Below are 20436 nucleotides of genomic sequence, written 5' to 3'. Positions count from 1 at the left end.
TAGGACAAAAAGTAGTCTGTTGTTAAAAATTGTCTTGTTATTTAAGCAAGAAGCTATTCGCAAGAAAAAAAAATACAAGCTCTATAATTCTGATACCTGGTTTGTTTAATATAGTCAAACATTATAAAGTTTATTTCATTTACTGTTGTGATTGGTCAGAGGAGTAATACAGTACACCATGGACCGTGGCCCAGTGTTAGCAACTGCTGGTTTTTTTTTCAAGCTGTCTCCCACTACAGCAAACAGGAACAAAAACCAGTGCAGAGGCTGCAAATATCTTTCCTTGCACATTCGCTGAAAAATAGGCCCACCACTGCTTGCTGTCCCGTAGTCTCAACTACAGCCAGAATTACATGTCCACTAGCGACATCAACGACAATAAGAATGCCATGATTTGCAGCGAAATTGGACTCGCTGCATAACTGGCGGAAAATGCACTGCACTTCGAAGGGTCTAGCCCCATTCAATAAATTTGTAGTCACAGCGTGCAAGAAAAAAGCTGAGGAGAGAAAAAATAAAGAAAGAAAAGTTAAGGCATACCTTAAAAGCATGAGGCTTTTCAAAGTCTTGGACATTGATGTCTTCGGGAATGCCATCCAGAAGGGGACAGTCAAGCTCCTGAAAGGATATAGAACACATGTAACAGTTTGAAAGGTTTAAGCCCAACTGGCAAAAAAAAAAAAGACACAGTCATGTCATTGTCAGCCATCACAGCTCCATCTAATCAGAAGACAAAATACGCACTAATTTGATGCTCTGAGCCTTGAAAAAGAATAAAAATAGATCTCTGTGTAACTTGGTTATAACCAAAAATGTACTAGACATGGGATAACTTAATATCCCTCCAGCTTGAGTGTTGTGTTCCATCGCACTACGAATACTCAATTTCTAGTTCAAAGTGAATATGCAGTTAATAATAATTTTGTTCGAATAATTTTAAACCGAAGTGAATAGTTTGCAACTGAAAACATATTAGGAAAAAAAAAAGATGCACATTAGGACTCTATAATGTATGCCAAGAGATGTGGCTAGCACAATTCACTGTCAATTGAACAAAAAAAAAATGAAACAAAGATTAATGAAAAATCCTTTTAAACTTGAGTTTGGCAATGCAAGCAGCTTATCAAAGTGCACTAAACATCAAGTCCCAAGGCCCTACCGAGTGATTCTTCACATAAAATTTTCCGACAGACATTTCAGACGCCGAAATTTCGGACATAGACTCATTTTCCGAAATGCGCGTGGTTCCAAGGCACGCATCCTAAAGAGTAACAGCGGCTCAAATTTCTGAAGCGCCGCAATTGAATGCTAAATTCCTCCAACATCGATCGTGGGGCACACAGTCACGTGACTGCGCGTTCGTACCCCTGCCGGACGCCTTCTGGTACGTGAAAGTCTGAAGACGACAGCGAAGGCACTGCACGCACGAAAGCAGCACGCTGGCATACACCAACCGGAGGACATGATTCCTGGGGCGGGTCCTTGCGTATACCGACCTCGCAACACTGCGCTGCTCCGGGATGAAGCCGCGTCGTCGGCACCGACAAGCACTGGAACGCGAGGAAACGCGAGCACGCTTACGTCCCCCACCACATGCGCCGCTGGGCAATGGCGCGGGGTGTCCCTATCCATGCAATGGAATTCTTCGGAACCGAGTACTTCAGTTCAAGCATGCAGCAGGTATACAAGCGAAGCACAGAACGGGAGTGCCCGTATGCCGTCAAGACTGTAAACGGGGGGGGAAAAAAAAAAGGCAATGCCCATCGAAGCGAACACTGCGCAATCGCGACAAAACGCTTTGCAGCCGTCTTGGCTTTCACATTCTGGCATCGATAATAACTGGCATTTCTACTCTCATTTATACGAGCCGTCTAAGAGAGTTAATCAACAGCGTATTGCCGGTTTCACGGTTAGTTTCCCGCAACACTGCAAATACGAAAGCGAACACCTGCAAAGCGCGCTTGCCTCTGGCATGCTGGTCGTTCTGCACTCTTATACCTCTTCTGTCACTTCAGTCTTTCCGTTCTGAGCCCTCGGTGCACAGAGCAGTTCTTGCCACGGCGCGTTCGCATTCGCTTTTGCACCACAAAAGATGTGCCCCATTTATGTGCACCCGTCAGCGACGTGCCATAGATGGCCGAGTTAGTGGACATGCGCCTACATTCAGGAGGAAAAGGAGGAGGAGGAGGAAAGGCAGGGAGATTAACCAGACGAATAGCTGGTTTGCTACCCTGCATGGGGGGAAAGGGGTGAGGGGAGAAAAATATGAAGCAGAGAAGACAGTTACAGGAAATTAAAGTCACACCGTTCACTTAAAGTCACAGCCTATCGTGCGGGCCAGAAGTCCTCAAAAAGCGGAGCAGTGCCATGGAGGCCTTCACCGACGACCACCGCGGCCAGTGGCCGTGAATCTTCGTTTCCGTCAGTGGGCGCAGGTCTAGATGCTCCAGTGCATGGCAGAGAGACTGTCTTTCGGCACTGTAGGCAGGGCATTCACAAAGAATGTGGGCTTTAGTCTCATCACATCCGCAGATGGCACATGCAGGGCTGTCAGCCATACCTATAAAGAAGGAGTAGTGCTTGGTGAAAGCTACACCAAGCCACAGGCGACACAATAAAGTTGCTTCACATCGTGGTAGGCCAGATGGAAGCCGAAGCTTCAGATCTGGGTCCAAGGTTTTTAAACGCGAATGCGAGAATCGGCCTGAATTCCACACGGCAAGCATGATGTCCCACGACAGTGGTCTAAGCCTACCGGCTGCGTCAGCTCTCGAAATGGGTATGAAGACACAATCACCCTCATGGTGAGCAGTTCGCACGGCCTCGTCCACGCGGTGGCTGCCTGCAATTCCGCTATGTCCTGGCAGCCATTGGTAAACAATATCGTGCCCTTTGATGATGGCTGTGTGGTGGAGCTCTTGAAATTCCGCAACAAGTTGTTCATGGGACCCATGACGAAGAGCAGATTGTAACGTTTGGAGGGCTACCTTTAAATCGGTGGCTGGTGTAAACTGGGTTGGTAGGAAGTCGCGATGGGCATCAATACTTTTTGCAAACGATGCACTCGGCCGGTTAGCACGAAGACTGGCAAGATGGTGAGCGGGAATCCGAGACAGGTGACGAATATGCGCTCTCAAGGTTTCGATTGTGACATAGGCAGTCACTGGATTCTCCTGAGCGATGAGTACTGTTGCGGCTGTAGACATGCATTTTGGCAGTCCTAGGCACGTCCGCAGAGCTTGAGCCTGAACACTTTGCAGACACCGTATGTTTGTTTTCCTCAAGTTTCCTAGTGCAGGGATACTGTACCAAAGGAATCCCATGAATAGTGCGGTGTACAGCTGGAGCATCGACTGCAATGATGCTCCCCACGACTTCCCTCCGAGAAAGGAGAGAATGAGAACGATCGATGTCAGTCGCCTTTTCATGTACGAGACACGTGGGCTCCATGTTAGATTACGATCGATGATTACTCCAAGGGAACGATGGCTTCTTTCGTAGGGTATTGTTGACCCTACATTCAGAGTGGTGGTATTGCGCAGAAGTGTCACAGCGTGCATAGGGCCAAGGATCACTTCTTCCAGCAGCTTGGAAATTTGAAATTGAAGGGAGTTTTTTTGGCTCAAGTTGATTTTGTGGATGTTCGAGCAATCCACGCATAGGTATGAATAATCGGTAGTCGATTGTTTTTGACGGTTGATTTATTTCACTGCCCTTATTAAGAGTGTGCTTTCCTGCATCCTCGAACTTCAAAATAATTTGAAAATATTCGATATTTCTGAATACTGCAATTCAGTTCGAAGTTTGAATCGAATATGGCATTATATTCGCTTTGATATTTCTAATGTTCCAATATTCGTGCAACCCTACATTACAAATGCTATCCATCTTGAACAGTGGCTGTTAATGCACCTTAGAGTAGCGAACCAGAGTTAACTTCGTGAATACATTTCAGCTCAAGCAAAAGATGCTGTGTTTGCCGCTGAGCGTTTCCTTCTTATTAACTGCAAATAGTAAGCAAATGCAGACTGTAGAAAACAGGCAGCAGCACTGCTTAACAAACCAACAAGGACCCAGGTCTGATGCACTACGCAGCTGATAAGAGTTGAAGTTAGATTTTGGAATTTATTTTGCAGCGGAATTTATTTATTTAACATTGCTGCAATCTGACGAAGAGTGCGCAACCAGGCCCCTCCTCCGATTCACTTAAAATTGAATCGCGTACGAATAATGAAGCTTTGTTACGAAATCAAATAATGACAGGCGTGCATCGAATACAGATAAGATTTTTGAACAAACACAGTCGATCGCGGATATATCCAACCCGAATATATCGAATTATTGCCAATATCGACCAGCTGTAAAATCCCCTTGGGAATCCCGTGCACCTATATTTGATATATCGAACTCCGTGCCACGCCGCGTCCCCGCAAGTGCGCTTCTCCCAACACGACCCACCCTGGAAGTGGGCTTCTCCCACTGCTCAACACCCCTGAAAATTTGCTTGCCCTAATGGAGTTCATGATCCCGAAACCTCTCGTGCGCGGCACTGGCCTTGGAGACCTTCGGTCGGAGCTGCACTAGAGTCACGTGATGAACGGAAATGGAAATGACCACAGGGGCATGTAAGGGGCTGGGAAGAAGGAAACCGTGCCGGCCGCAGGCGCCAGATTTCTGCATGCTGGTTGGCTCACTCCACTGGCGTAGACAAAAAAAGCGACATCAGCTAGCTGTCACCAATGTTTTGGCCAGTTGGCTGTCGCTGCTGTCGGTGCTGCTTGGGCATGTGACTGGTGTGGTATGGTGCGGTGGTCATTCTTCTCGCTTTGTTTGCGAGGCCAATGTGAGTTTGCTTGCGACTTGTGCAGTGCCGTGCATTTTCTTTTTGCTTTGGTCGCGTGTTCGGGAGCCATGAACGCGAAAAAATGCAAGAGTTTGGACTTGGCAACAAAGGCGGACATCATTCGATGGGTGGAGGCCGACGACAAATAGTTGTTGGTCACCAATGTGTTCGGAATTCCTCGCAACACGCTGAGTACAATCCTAAAGAACAAAGCCGACGTGAAGCTGAAGGCAGCGCAATCCAGTCGCTCTGGAGCTTGTCGTATGCGTGCTTCAACCTACGACAAGGCTTAGAAAGCTTTGTACGCCTGGTTTTTAGAGACACGTGCCATAAACATCCCTGTCGACGGCCCGATGCTCATGGAGGAAGCGAAATGGTTTGCTGCAGCCTTCGGAGAAGAGAGCTTCACTGGTAGCACTGGTTGGCAGCAGCGTTTATTTTAAGAGCCGCTACAGCATCGTCGGAAAGACGCTCTCGGGTAAAAGCGAGGCGACCAGCAGCATTGACACGGAGAAGTGGCTGTCTGAAGAATGGCCAGAGATTTTCGATAGCTTTTCGCCGTCGCAAATATTCAACGCAGATGAGACAGCACTGTTTCAGCAAATGCTGCCAAATAAGACTCTGCACCTGAAGCGCAGTGAATGCCATGGTGGAAAGAACAGCAAAGTCCACGTCTCGATTTTGCTCACTGCAAATATGGATGGGTCATGCAAACTGCGGCCACAGGTTATCGGCAAAACAAAGTTACCATGCTATTTCAAAAATACGAAAGGCCTCCCAGTTCGATACACATTTAATAAGAAGGCTTGGATGACACGTGATCTTTTGACCGAGTGGCTCCGAAAGTGGGATGCTGAACTAGAGAAGTCAGGCCGCAAGGTTTGTCTTCTTCTCGACAACTGTTGTGCCCATCAAGTTGTCTGCCAGTTGAAGCAGATCACCAAATTTCTGTTGTCATATACAACGGCGAAGCTTCAACCTCTCGATCAGGGCATAGTGAAAGCGTTTAAGTTGGTTACAGGCGGCGACTGGTGCAAAGGCTTCTAATCAACCTCCGGTTGAGAATCGAACTCGAGGTGGACCTCCTCGGAGCCATACAGATGCTGGCTGGGACCTGGAATGACATGAAGCAAAGCACAATTGTGAACTGCTTCCGCAAAGCAGGGTTTGTGGCGAGTTCAGGCAACAGGTGTCTAGACACAAGACGACAGCGCAGGATGCTTGGACAGTGAGTTCCGTGAGCTCTCAGTGCTCGCAGGCGCCGTCCCAGACAGCATAACAGCACAAGAATTTGTCAGTGCTGATGGCAACGTGCAAGGTGTTGTGGATCGTGCTGGTGCTGAGATTGTGGCTGACATCATAGCTGAAGAAGCAGACCCAAGCAGTGGCGAAAATTCAGGCAAAGAGACCCAGCCACCATGCACTGTGGCTGAACTTGCATCCGCATTCAGTGTCATTCGTTGCTGTTGTGGCGCAATGGAAGGCACTGGGCTTTCTTATTTAGATACCATCAACAAGCTTGAAGACAGCTTAATGAACTTTCTGGTATAGAAGAAGAGGCAAGCTAAGCTCATGGACTTTTCTCTTGCGAAATAAAGTGCGGAGGTTGTGGAGCTGTGCTTTCGTTTTTTGTGGACTTTGGAGGAGCAAATCGGTAAGTTCCCACTTGTCAGGGTCCCAAAATTGTCCGAGATGTACGCAATTTTGAAATAAGCATCTAATACACGTATTTTATATTTTGAATTATCGATATATTCAACTTGTTCACGGTCCCCTTCGAGTTCCGATATATCCAGGATCGAATGTATTCACCATTTGTAGGGTGCACACTGAATGGATACTAATGAGTATACTCTCTTACTGCACCTCCTGCAGTTTTATAGCTTCAGCTATCAAAATACACGACAGTCTTTTCCACTAGGGGGACACAACACGAATTTAGCACATATCATCTCAGTGATCATCATATCATACACATAAGAAAATTAACTTTTGCTACTGATAATGACGCTGAATAAACTACAGAGCCACACCACAGTACATAAGAAGGGTGCAAGCTATGAGCCACGGCCTCCAAGACTGCGCATCATGGCAGTGTGACGCTAAACCTGCCACGACGCCCAGTCTTGGAGCCCATGTATAAGCATTATCAATGCTGCCATGCGGCTAGACTGTCACGAAGCTAAACCCACCTTCCCCTGTAGACCGATTGCAGCAGCATGCGGTGCGGCACTGAAGCTGGCCCCATTTTATGAATAGTTGCCAAAGAACATGGCATCTGTTCTGGCCAATTATTTGAAAAACTCCAACCACGTAGCAAGAGACGTGTCTTCAGTTACTGCCATTGAATTTGCAACAGAACAATAACCAATTCAAAACTGGCATAGATAATTGCAATTTTAATTACCCCACTGCAGTAACAAAAATAAATCAGAACTGCTTTGGCACTTAATTCCATCCCTTAGTTCGGGAATACCAAAGCTCATACCACCAATATTGCTGTGACCAAAGATCACAGAAATCTTCCAGGAGTTTTTCTAAAGCTGCCAGTTTTTTCAAGAATAATAATATTGTACTCCAACTGGTGCAATGCCATTTGTTGGTGACTATGATCTATATTCATGACTCAAGGCATAAATTTCATCACTGATAAAACACTTTCAACTTTGTTTTGTGTTGTGCTCTTCATGTCAATATTAATCTGCTAATTCAAATAGAACAAATCCCATCCAAATCAGTCTATCTACTGCCATGTAAAGCCATTTCTTCATTACTGTGTACATACATAAGAGTAAAATGTATACTTCATCGCAGTCTCTCAGCCGTACGTGTAGTCAAACACAAAACAATAAAATGCTGCATGCTGCTATATACAGCATAAAATCTGTCCATCCTGTGGTAGCTTTGTGGTTCTCTTTTATGGCTGTGATCAGCTCAGGCTGCCAATTATTGGAGCAGCAGAAATTAGGCTGCACTGACATGCTAAACACTGAATGACACCACTACCCTGAGTACAATGCTTGCTTTTTAGAAGCTGCCAGCACACTCAGTAATAGCTAGTGCAGCTTTTGCTATCATCTGCCTCATCAATCCTGGGTTTTTGCTCAAAGCTTGACGATTCCATGTGCAATACGACCCTCAAGTGCTTAGCCCAGGACATTTTTTGAATATGGCCCCGAAAACACTTGCATTTTCAATACATCAAGCCGCCGCGGTGGCTCAGTGGTTATGGTGCTCGGCTGCTAGCCCAAAGGACGCGAGTTCGATCCCGACCGCGGTGGTCGCATTTAGATGGAGGCGAAATGCTAGAGGCTCGCTTACTGCATGATGTCAGTGCACGTTAGAGAACCCCAGGTGGCCGAAATTACTCTAGAGCCCTCCATGTCAGCATCCCACATAGCCTGGGTCGCTTGGGATGCTAAACCCCATAAAACCATCACCACTTCAGGACACCAAAATCTGTGTAAATAAACTGACATGACAGCTAGTATTGAAAAGTGCTAGGCGGCCCATTACTAAGCATGAGAAAGAGGAACGATTAAGTGCCTTCAAGCTCTTTATAAGGCCATCCGGCGCTAGATACAGTTGCCGACTGATTTTTCAAACTTGACACAAGAGAAAAAAATCACTTTAGAACTTCAGCTCCTAAACGATAAGAGGTTGGAAGAAACAGATGAACTGTCATATAAAAAAAAAAAAACAATGCATGCCTCCATGCAACCACACCACTGTGAGCCTCGGCATACACCATGTACGCTGGTATTGGCATCCCGACAACTGATTTCATCAGCACGACTTTCAACGGCTGCGTTGTCAATGGCACACTGCACTAAGTGCATACATTATGGGAGTAAGTTCAGATGAGACAATGGATGAGCTACTGCGAAAAATGCGGCAAGAACTCCATTTGCGGTGGATCTTGCAGGCTTCAGTGTGTTCAGGGCTGAGGGTCAGTTAAAAATTTTCGACCTGAATAAAACGAGAGGCGAAACGCCAGTTGCTCTTGCTGTCATGAAAAGTTCTTACTGCAGGCATCTTGCTGCGAGAGCATGGCCTTCGTTTCAAGAACAGCTAGCATGCCATAGGTGCATTCATTGTTGCTCCTGAGTGGGTCAGTTCAACAACTGGTTGTGCGACAACAATACAAGTGTGTGTTCATGTGCGCGCGATGCCCCTGGTCACCAAGTGTGGTCATGCTGCAGTTATCATCATCAGTCAGATTACATCCATTGCAGGACGAAGGCCACTCCTAATGCCCGCCTATTATCCCTGTCTTGCACTAGCTGTGGTCTTCCTATACAAGCAACCTCACCTCTCCGCCTGACTTCTAGTTGTCCCTGAGTAGTTTCCCCTCCCCTGGAATCCACTCCGTTACCCTAGGAGGCCACAGATGACCTGTTTGCCTCATTCCATCCTGCCCTCGCCCATTTTTCCCGCTTGATTTCTCCTTATACAACACTAAGTCAAGTTTGTTCCCTAATCCAAATTGCTCTTTTAACCTCTCAATGTTACTCCTATCTCTCTCCTTTCCAAAGCTTGCTCTGTTGCCTTCAATGTAATTTCAAGCCTCTTTGTTAGCCTCAATGTTTCTACCCCATAACTGACTCCAGGAAGGATACAACAGTTAAATACCATATAAATGCATGAAAGGGCCGCACTCGTGTACGGGCTCTGCACCCTGTTTTCCCGAAGGAAATAATAAAAAATAAATTGGTGGTGGTTTAGCTCTGGTTAAACCTGGAGTGACGCGATAGCTACAGCTGGCCGAGTGGAACTTGGTCACGTGACCAACCACGGCGCCACACCACCGGCAGCTGCTCCGCACCACGTGACCAACCATGTGACAGTGCGGTGGTGCAGCCACAGGGTGGTGGTGCCGCCACGTCGAAGGCTCGGAATTCTACTGTAATGTAGCTATTGCTACAAAAAAAGATCCTTGTAAGGATCACACCGAAACTTTCCAGGACCCACGTGGGAATAGCCTTCAAAATGCAAGCACACAGGAGCTTCCAGGTGCCGCCCAGGAATGGTGCCCGAGGCCACGGATCGTAGTCGTCATCATCATCATCATAATTTTCCTCCGCTGCGAGCACCGCTATCCTCATCAGCATCAGTATCAGTATCACCAGCTGCAGCTTTTTGTGGCTGTCAAAAGCACGTGAGTTGTGGTAGCGTGGTACTTCACTGTAATTATAGCTTTTGTGTGCTGTCTGCTTTTTTTTTTTTTTCATAAACTGCCACTGAATGTTGCAATTTCAGCATGATGAGCAAGCACCTTAATAGAACACCTGCGCTGTATCCGCACAGACATGGCCGTTATTCCAGGCGGCCTCACCGGCATGCTGCAAATCCTGGACATCAGCATCAATTGGCCCTTTAAGGTTGAATTCTGAACGCAGTACACGGAACGGATGGCAAATGGCAATCACAAGGAGATGCCGACTGGGTGGCTCAATAGGGCACCAATCACGGATATGCTTGGCTGGATCTTGTCCATATGAAACTTCCTGTCTACCAACATTGTATCCCGCAGTTTCAAGGTGAATGGGATTTAAACAGTTCAGACAGGACTGAAGACTATTCTTTGTGGGATGAGCATACACCTGAGCACAGCACCAGATCAGAGCCAGAAGACTTCTTTGACTTGTTTTCATGTACTGTTCCATGTACGTCGCCCCCCTCCCCCCTTATGTAATACCCTCTAAAGGGTCCTAGAGTTCAATGAATCATGATGAAGACGGTGACGACTGAGTGCAGAATAAATGCCGCTCATTCCGATTGTTGTGTTTTTACTTGAAAAAAAGTTGTCTTTTTCGCACATCGCATACATGGGCCGCACCCCAAAAACTGGCCTTTGAATCTGAAAAAGAAGTGTGGCCCTTACACGCGTTTATATGGTACTTTTCTGAGGGGTATCGGTAAGCCGCTGTTCATAACTTGATAGTGCCACCCTAATCTTGTTTTCCAGGTGATCTCTTTCTCATGATCCAGATCTGCTGACAATACCTAAGTGTTCCCTCCCCACTTTCAGAACCTCGGTGCCTATCTTGAAATGTTGTTGCCTCCCTCAACTGCTGGACATTAATTTGGTTTCCTTCATGTTCATTTTTAATCCTGCCACTCCACTATGTCTGTGGAAACCTTCAGGCATACATTGTAATTCATCTCCTGAGTGGGGAATATGGAATATTGTCAGTGGAGATTATGTCAGTCCATCACAGAATTACTCCCCTCAATTTGAACTCGCTATATTCAGACAAAGTTTGATCCCCGTGGAGACTGAATTACCTACACTCCACTGCTACGAGAATGGTGGCCTGACCAGACCAATGGCAGAGGTCGGCAGTGAGGTTGGCTGCAGTCCAAAGGATCAGGCAATAAGTGGTAGCATGTCCGAAATATCAGTTGCAATAATACACTTGACCCCATGGAGCATACAGCAATGGCACTACACTAAAAAAGTCCAAAAAACCTGTACCTAAAATATTTCAGTGTCTAAAACACTCGTCACCAAATGTGGGCAAAAGGACCATGGAGATCTAAGAAGATTGAAAAAGAGCCAAGGTAAGAGCTCCAAAAGCGAAGAAACAGTCAAGACAAGACAAGTATGACAGAAAGTAAGATGAGGTAGAAGGGATAACCAGGGTAAGATAAATAGACAAATAAAAGGTGCCTGGAGGTCAAGGGGGTAGACAATTTGGGACCAGGAGAGGGCACAGAAAGTACTACAAAGAAAAAAAAAAGAGATCATTGTGACAAGAAAAGGGAAGGTGTGTCTGGGTTCATATCGGCAATGTAGTGACTGAGAACACCTTATTACAAAAAGTAAGCTCATTAACACCCATCGAATCAACAAGGGCATCCAGTGCTTTTACCTACTGTTGCTGGGTCAAAAGATGCGCAATTTTTTCTAGGAGAAAATGATGCACAAGAATGCAGATTGGGAGCATTGTGTTAACTAATCAGCCAGCACCAACCAAACAATATGCCTATGCTTCCATGCTAACTCAGTGAGTCGCCCAGAGCTGCGCAGATGCCTACTACAGAAGGCAAGTATTTAGCAACAAGCCACGGCAAATGGGCAAACAAATTTTTATCCACATGCTTTGACGTAAGCCACCACTTCCAATTAGAAGTGCCACATGGTGACAAGGAAACAAACTGAAGTCTGAAGAAGCCCCTTTGCGAAACCAACAACGAATGCGGTTGACATCAAAACAGAGGGGGAATTAGCTGAGCCAGGAGAGTGGCGGTCACCTCATCGGGCTTGTCATACTCGTGGCTCTCCTCCTGCTGCTGGACGGGTGGTGGCTGCTGCTGCTGGCGGTGGTGGCGCATGCGCAGTGACTGTTGCTGCTTCTGGCGCAGCTGGCGCTGGTACGAGTGGAGCGTCATGTACGGACTGTCCTCATAGCGCGACTGGGCGCACATGGAGTTGATGTACTCGCCCGCATAAGTCTCCAGGTACATTGTGATCAGGCCGTCGGCCACCAGGTCCTGGAGGGTGGCGAACCGCTTCTCCCCTACATAGTGCATCCCGTCGTGGTACAGCCGAAAGTTCTTGCACGCGTTGCCGAACCTGCATGAGAAACAGTGCAGCAATCGCTCCAGATATTGCAGGAACTCCTTTTGGATTTACAGGCTTAGTTTAGGATTAGGGAAACCATTACGGTTTCAGAGGACAGGGGCAGCCACTTTAGACTGCTCAAGCAGAAGTCTTGCAGCTGCATTTCGATGGAGGCAAAATGCAAAATTGCCCACGTGCTGTGGCATGTCGGAACACGTTAAAGAACCGCAAGTTGCCAAATTAATCCAGAGCTTGCAAAGGGCAAGCTGGCTGTCCTAGAGACACACCCGTTATAAAGAGAAGCAGGGACACCTTTTTTAAGAACGTTTCAAAGTGTCGTGAGCACGAAAATGTATCGTCTCAAGAACCGCTTTCCAAGCAGTACCCCATGAGTGAAATTCAGTGACAAAAGACGTCTTTATCCCATTCAAGCCTCTGCTAACATCTTTTCTAGCAAGATGGAAGTCGCAGCTTCACGCCATCACAGGTTAGTCCTCTCAGTGACTCATCATGATGCTGCAGTTAATTTTTCTTTTTTTCTTACGAGGTGCACGCTTCAATGCACTCTGAATGCTTTCTTCACAGGTCTTTGAAAATTAGCCCAGCGCGACCCTCTGACTAAAAAGGAATGCTACATAGCTTTCACAGCAATTTCGAAGTGCAAGAAAAATTCGGTTTGGCTGCTGCCTGTCAGGGGCGCAGAGTCTACTAACTAAGCTAACTAGGACGACTAGCCGATGACAAAGCGAGGCTAAATTGATCAACAACTCAGAGTGAGAACGATGCTATTTCAATGTGTTCTGAGAAATGCCCCAAGCTGGACTAAGCTGGGGTAACTACCGATTAGCATCCATCCAAGCGCAGCCACACGGTGATGGACTAACACTGTTCCTGCTCCCATTCGATCAATTTGAGCTTGCCCTACCATCTGTTAGCTATCAGTAGGTTAGCTTATGAGCACTCCCAAAAGTGCCCTCACGAGAGCGGGCGCCTTCCAGTGGGAGAACAAGAGGAGCACTTTGATCCAATGGTAGAACAGGCGTGGTTTCACGGCATCGAGAGCAGTCGAGTGCAGTCCGGGCTGCTCCTTCTTCAAATGCAAGGGTGGAGGAAGTCACATGACATATAAGCGTCACATCCATGCTGTTTTGCTTGTTTTTTTTTTCCGTTCTCAGCGACGTCCAGCTCAAGCGATGACGACTTTGAAGGCGTACGAGCGCTGTCACGTGGCTTACTGCTCTTGAAGCGCAGTAATCGTTCCAGTTGCGGGACAAGTACTCCCTCACTCGGTGTGCTACTGTACTGCTCCTCACTGCTCGACGCCTCTACTTTTGTCCGCCCACTGGAATGCGCCAGTAGTTTGCAGAGCACATGCTCTGAACAGGCTGTTGTCCTGGGTTTCATTGCTGGACCAGGGTAAATTGCTTCAATCAAGAAGTTTCTGTGAAAGCTGCATAGCATTCCTTCATGGCCGTATGGCTACACTTGGGTGGATGACAATGAGTAATCACTCTCTCATTTTTAATCTACTCCACCTTGGGGGACTCTCTTGATTCCCTAAAATCACTTGGCTCACTAAAGATGTGCTTTGATGTGGACACAAGAACTAATAAATGTGTTTGAAAGGCTACAATTAGCACAGTGCCGTCAGAACTGCTGCGATAATCCTTACACCGCAGAGATGAGTTGCATGGAAAAGGAGCTCAGTTATTAGCATGGCGTCGCATGAACGGGAGCACAGTATTGCCTTCTGAACTGCTTTACTACATTGCTTGTGCTCTATGTTTGAGCATCTTCTGTTTGCCCAGAACAGACTGCCATTTTATAACTACCTTAGGTATTTTACTCATCAGACGATACCATGGTTCATGCACTCCATTTACGTTTTACCTGCCAATCTTCCAAAACTGGATCATATGAAACTCAAATTTTTTATCTCCCTTCAATATATATCCGTTCTCAAATTTTTCTTGAAGTCTCTGAATTATTATTGCCAAATGGACATATTTTGGGCCTTGTCACAGTCAAGCACACGTGGAGCCCTTTTGCAGAAAAAAATGTTGAAATAAACAAAACTGAACAAAATGACAAATAACTGGTGATTTGGTGAAAGAAAAATAAATAGATAAGGCCTGTTTGTCTTTCACTGGCAGTAAGCTTTATGCAAATGTTTCTTTTTGGAACGCTGGCATTTAACAGTAGCAAAATTTAAAGACAGGCGATACTCCCCTCTTAGAGTCTTCCACATTACGCGGGCTGGTGTCAGTGCTGTCCCATTCTGTCTGCCACATGCAAAGACACAGATCTGAGGCTTTGTATCGGATGCCTTCTGCTACATTTGCCTTCGCTTGGAGTTCACTCTGTGAAACTAAAGAACCATCAATTAACTGCTCTCCGTATTATGTGCCATGCCTATGTCCTTCTTGATTTCAGCTAGGATATTATCAACTCATGTTTCTTCCCCAAACCACTCATTTGCTTCCAGTCTCTTTATGTTACCCCTATCATTTTCTTTTCCATAGCTTGCTGTGCTGCCTGCAATTTAATTGCAAGCATTTTCACTATTCTGTACATCCCTGGCCATGGGTGAGTACTACCAAAATGCAGCTGCAGTGTAATGACTTCACAGTGCCTGCCAAATGCACTCCACCCAATTTTTTTTTAACAGTATCACGTTAAGGCTCTGATTCAGCAGAAAATCTGGGACCGTTGTCGTCAGCATTGTGAGCAAAAGGAGAAGTAACCTAAGTGAGCCACCCAGGTCACGTGACCTTATGGCGACATCACAACCTGCCCATCGGATTGTGAGCTGACTGCGCACCGTGGCAGGTGGCAGTTAAATTAATGATTGGTCGCTAGAGGTTGCTCGGGAAGAGTAAGCACAGGCTCCACTGGTGGCAGTGCCACATCACTTGACCACTGCATCACTATGCCAGGAGTGGTTCCCAGGGATCTATGGATGTAAAGTCGAGGCTGACTGATTCCGCATATATGGGCATTAATTCATCACACCCTTAAGGCAGAGCTTAAGTGTCCCGTCCTCTTTTTTTGCTATCTATTTCTCTGTCAAGGTCTTAGCCCGTACACCAATGTGGGTTTGTCTGGAGAAACAGTTCCCACTCCAATAATAACCCGCCGCGGTGGCTCAGTGGTTAGGGCGCTCGACTACTGATCCGGAGTTCCCGGGTTCGAACCCGACCGCGGCGGCTGCGTTTTTATGGAGGAAAAACGCTAAGGCGTCCGTGTGCTGTGCGATGTCAGTGCACGTTAAAGATCCCCAGGTGGTCGAAATTATTCCGGAGCCCTCCACTACGGCACCTCTTCTTGCTTTCTTCTTTCACTCCCTCCTTTATCCCTTCCCTTACGGGCGTTCGATATATGAGACAGATACTGCGCCATTTCCTTTCCTCAAAAACCAATTATTATTATTACTTCAGTAAACTCCTCGATCATTCATGATGTTCTGACCCCTCGCAGTTCACTGGAACAGTTTCTGAAGCAACAAATGGGGCTTTTGGAATAGATATCTGTACAAGTGTACGCCAAACAAATGAAGCAAATGAAACCAATTTTGCATATCATCGTTAATGAAGTGAGACGTAAAATTCAAAGTGAGATTACATTCAACCAAAAAAACAATGGCACAGTGTGCTTTTACAACCACCTCCATCATCACGCCTACATGAAGCATGCAAGTGCAATAATGAAAAGCAGGTGAATAATAAAATCGATTTAATAATATGACCCCCACCTCCCCCCCAAAAAAGTCACAGTAGCAGGCTCTACAATAAAAGCGATATATAGATCTCCTTAGTCAAAATGAGGAGGAGTTAGTCATCACGTTGAAGTGTTGCAGATTACAAACACCTAATATCAGTTGTGACAAAATCAAAAGCAGCCTGGCTAGCAGGCACCAATATTGTTTATTTTTTTAAAGCGATAGTGTGAAGGAGCTCATGTCACAGAAAAGCCAGCATCATTGACCATGACTGAAAAAATCTACACAGAAGCAACCCAGGGGGTAGGTGGGCCACCTAGGTCGCGTGACCTTGTGGCGTCATAACAACCTATCCTCCGGATTATGAGCAAACTGCCAATCGTGTCAGGAGGCACTTAATCACTGGTCGCGAGAGCAACCTGGGTTGCACAAGCCCCACAGATGACAGCACCTGCCACCACAAGGCAGTGGCGCATCACTTGACCACTGCGCCAGGAGTGGTGTGAGGACTCCCTGGAATCTATGAATGATGAGTAGAGAACGACCAATTTTGCACATATGGGCATTAACCCATTAATGCTACTGCATCATGCCCTTAAGGTGGAGTTTAAGTGTTCTCTCCAATTTTTTAATTTTGAAATTGCACCGTTGCATTTCTACTTCTTCACTGCAGCAACCCCAGGCTGGTCTTCGCCTAACAAAGTGCATCCACTTGCTATGTCACACTGGTCGACCAGCAGCATAGCAATCACAGGCATTTTCTTACAAGCCTATACTTTTTTAAATTCGACAGTTCAATGACGGAAACCAAAACGGCAGTGACAATATAGCCCAGCCACAATCTCTGCTTTTGTGCTGATGAACTGCCACTTTCTAAGGCTATTAAAAGAATTCTATAGAGCGCAGCCACCTGTAAGTGCACAAGCAATCAACAAAGAATTTTTAGGCTCACACTGCATGAACGATGCATTGTAAGTGGTAACCACCACATTAACATGGCTAGGTCACTGTAATTATCAAGTCTGAGACCATTGGTCCCACCTAACAATCACATCCTATGTTCCTTTCAATGCTGCAATATGACAATGGAGGAGAAAGCAGCTTCAGTTATGAAAATCAATACATAGTTCCGCCAAAATGTAGTGGGATATCGTGGGGTAAGATTTTCAGTGCAGCAGAGTGAAATTGATCCTGCAAGAAAATCACTGTATTTGGTATCTCATAACCACAGACCAAACTGGACACAGTGCACAAACTGTTGCATGGTGTTTACGAGTCAGTATGGGCAGAACTGTGAGCACTTCTTGATGGAGTTAGTTGCACAAATACGAAGATTAGCAAGAAACTCTTGAAGATGACTTTCACAGCCAAACAGAAATAAAGTTCCCTCTTCCACTGTACATCTAAACTCTTTACTGTAAACCACAGCATTATAATGCCTTCTATGACCTGTAGCACCCTTGTGGAATACAAGCTGTATCAAAGATTACACAGTTCGTATTCTGAGGAAACCTGCAACGTACAACTATCTTTTGCATTGCATATACAGTCATGAACAAAAGTTTGTGAGATGCTGATTCACGGAAAAAAATTTATTGCGGAGCCGTTAGGCTCAACAGGTCAATGAAAAGTATAGAAGCGTGAGGAGACATGCATGTTTCATCTGGTAGAAGAATACTATCAGAATGGCCAGCGAGGGAACAGAGAAATTAATTTTTTTTCCATGAATTTGCATCCCGCAAACTTCTGTCCATGACTGTACAGACACGTGCTATGATCACACAAAGAGTCTTCTTTGCACACCAAAGTTTTCCTGTGATTCACTATTTTTGTCCTTGTGTATATGAAGACTAGCCCATCACATGGTAGAGAGAAAAAGTGTACAAGGATGTGCAGTTTAGCTTATATGTTTCTCAAAGCAGCAACTAAAACTACACAGTGTGGAGCAGAAGTAATCAAGGAATGCAAAAAAAAAAAAATCCAAGCCACAAGCTCCAAATACATACTGAAAACACACTTCAACAACCCTTCAGCCATCACAATGCGTGAACTGTAACACTGCATTATGCACCACTGCACGAAAATGCATCGTAGCGGCCATTCAACGATTTGAGTAACATGCAGTCAAAATAAAAGCCAATGCATGAAAGACTGGATAAGCCAAGGAGGTAATGAAAAGCTCACCTTAAACTCAGGGTGTACTGGCCAGGAGCCCGCTGGCTTTCTCTGACCAGATAGCAGCCGTCCCCTTCTTGGAGCAAGCGTTCGGCTTCCTCTCGAGAAATAATGCCATGAAACCTAGGAGCCCAAAAGCAGGCCTCTGATTTTACTCTGTTGCCACTTTTGCACTTTCCGTAAAAGAGATAAAGAAACAATGAATTTAAAATACTTCCTTGAGATCAGTGCATTGAAAGCAAGCCCTAATCTCAAACAGCAAGCATGCATGGATAAAAAGAGGAACTAGTGGTGATTATAAGGCACCTTCAGTATCTTGATAATGACATATACACAGCCACATTATACAGTGACCTAGACCTAATGAATGTCAATATGTATGTAAGAGGAGAGATACGTACTCCCTCCCATAATGAGCCGGACGATTAGGCACCTGTTGAATAAGGGACAGAACGCAGGGGTAAGAAATACCACATCAGTCTAGTTTGCATGCCACTCTCAAAACAAACACTAGCTGAAGAAGGAACAGCATTTCACAACTACAATAAGCACAGCATGAATGCAAGTTGGCCCTGCAGTATTTTCATCTATGTTACACTTGTTACACCAAGTCAAGGTGTCCAGTCAACATTTAAGTCTGATCCATTTTTATATCCTGTGTTCTCTTCTTGTACTTGACACTACAGTGTATCATTGCATCCTGATGAATTTATGCATGTGTGAAAGCGTATTCCTTACAATTACTACAACCATTCAGGCGAATATGAGAATGACAATACTTCAGTAATAACAAACATCCCTGTTGGCAAAAAAAAAACTCACTTCGTTCAAAATTTTTGTTTTCCCCTCTCTCTATCTCTCCTAAGTTATAAAGGCAGAGTGTTTAGTCATTTGTAACAGCTGAGCCACCACCGTAACTAGAGCCTTTAACTGCACAACCATACAGCACGAGAAAATTAACAGCAAATAACAGGCTCTAGATACATGAGTTGTGGCTAATTTTTTGACAACTTGGCATACCTCTTTATTGCAGACTATTCTCTTTGGTGTCGGTGCTTTTTGCTGTAGTTGGTATACTGCAAAAAACCAATGTAAGCTAATTTTAGAGCGCAACAATAAGCTGGCACTGCAAACGCATAAGAAGCAGTGAGGACGGCATACGTACGGTATGACTTCCACACTTGCGGTATTTCATTCATGTGATGTTTCTGCTTCATATTCTCCGCTGAAAAAGTGGGAGAAATATGCGATTCAGACCTAAACTGTGCTAAGAAGCGTGTGAACGCGACCATTCAAAAATCAGAAGTAGACTAATGAGGTCTGTTATGGCACTGCTCCTACAGAACCAGTTCGTCCTCAGTTATCGACGTCTATTTTTGAAAACTTCTTTCGGCCGACAGCTCGAAGGCCTCAGCTGAGCAAGCAAGCAAGTGTATTCTCGTCGGACGAGTCGGCGGCGAAAACATCCAAGGAATGGAAAGCGATAGGTGATCTTTCTGCCCAGCGGTGCTTTTGACTCTTCTCCGCAGTCTGCTGGCTATATTTAGGTCTGGCAGACACCCAAACGGTTGCACACTTTACCTAGATATGATCCGCATGAGTTCTAGGACAACGGTTTCAATATCGGATAACTCGTGCAACAAATCCGATAGAAAGCCGGGTGAAGTTTCACACACTCCCGGGGAGCCGATGAAATGAACGGGCACCCAAGCGCGCACCGACCACCGCAACAAACTTTCACTGCCGTATTCTTGGCGAAAAAAATAAACGTTACCGTCGACGGCTGTATTTGGAATAAGCTGAAAACAGCATGCTTCATGCATAATCAGAACACGGGTTGAAAGAAGGCGCTCAGGCTCACCGAATTGTCGTGCCATGTCCACAAATGGGCGCAAGCAACGGGCCGCAGGAAATGACAAATCGCAGCAAGCGATACACGTCCGACGCTAAGACCGCGTCAACAGAGCGGCAGGCATCGCGCGAGGCGCACCCGTCTTCTCAATTGCTTTATTAAACTTCCGGTCGAGGCCGGCATCAACTCATTTTGAGCAGGCGTTCACTCATCAAACGACGACAAACTTTTTTTCGGAACTTATTTGCCGTTAGGGCTAGTGAGCGGGAGGAGCGAGCGAC

At 45.8% G+C, this 20436-nt stretch overlaps 1 protein-coding gene across 1 annotated transcript in view; it reads right to left on the bottom strand.

Moving 5' to 3' along the window:
• Positions 1-20416, bottom strand: part of LOC144093960 (N-chimaerin-like) — a 57477-nt gene extending 37061 nt beyond the window's left edge. The window contains exons 1-7 of the mRNA XM_077627737.1: positions 20165-20416; positions 19469-19528; positions 19324-19379; positions 18705-18736; positions 18313-18426; positions 12101-12422; positions 541-618 (exon numbers count right to left, since the gene is read on the bottom strand). Coding sequence (XP_077483863.1) covers positions 541-618; positions 12101-12422; positions 18313-18426; positions 18705-18736; positions 19324-19379; positions 19469-19528; positions 20165-20180 — 678 coding nt within the window. The 5' untranslated portion in view covers positions 20181-20416. The remainder of the gene's footprint in view (positions 1-540; positions 619-12100; positions 12423-18312; positions 18427-18704; positions 18737-19323; positions 19380-19468; positions 19529-20164) is intronic.
• Positions 20417-20436: the final 20 nt, after the last annotated feature.

Source organism: Amblyomma americanum, chromosome 6, assembly GCF_052857255.1.
Source record: "Amblyomma americanum isolate KBUSLIRL-KWMA chromosome 6, ASM5285725v1, whole genome shotgun sequence".
Classification (NCBI taxonomy): Eukaryota; Metazoa; Arthropoda; class Arachnida; order Ixodida; family Ixodidae; genus Amblyomma; species Amblyomma americanum.
The sequence above is the reverse complement of the archived record's forward strand: the minus strand, read 5'-3'. Positions and strand labels throughout refer to the sequence as shown.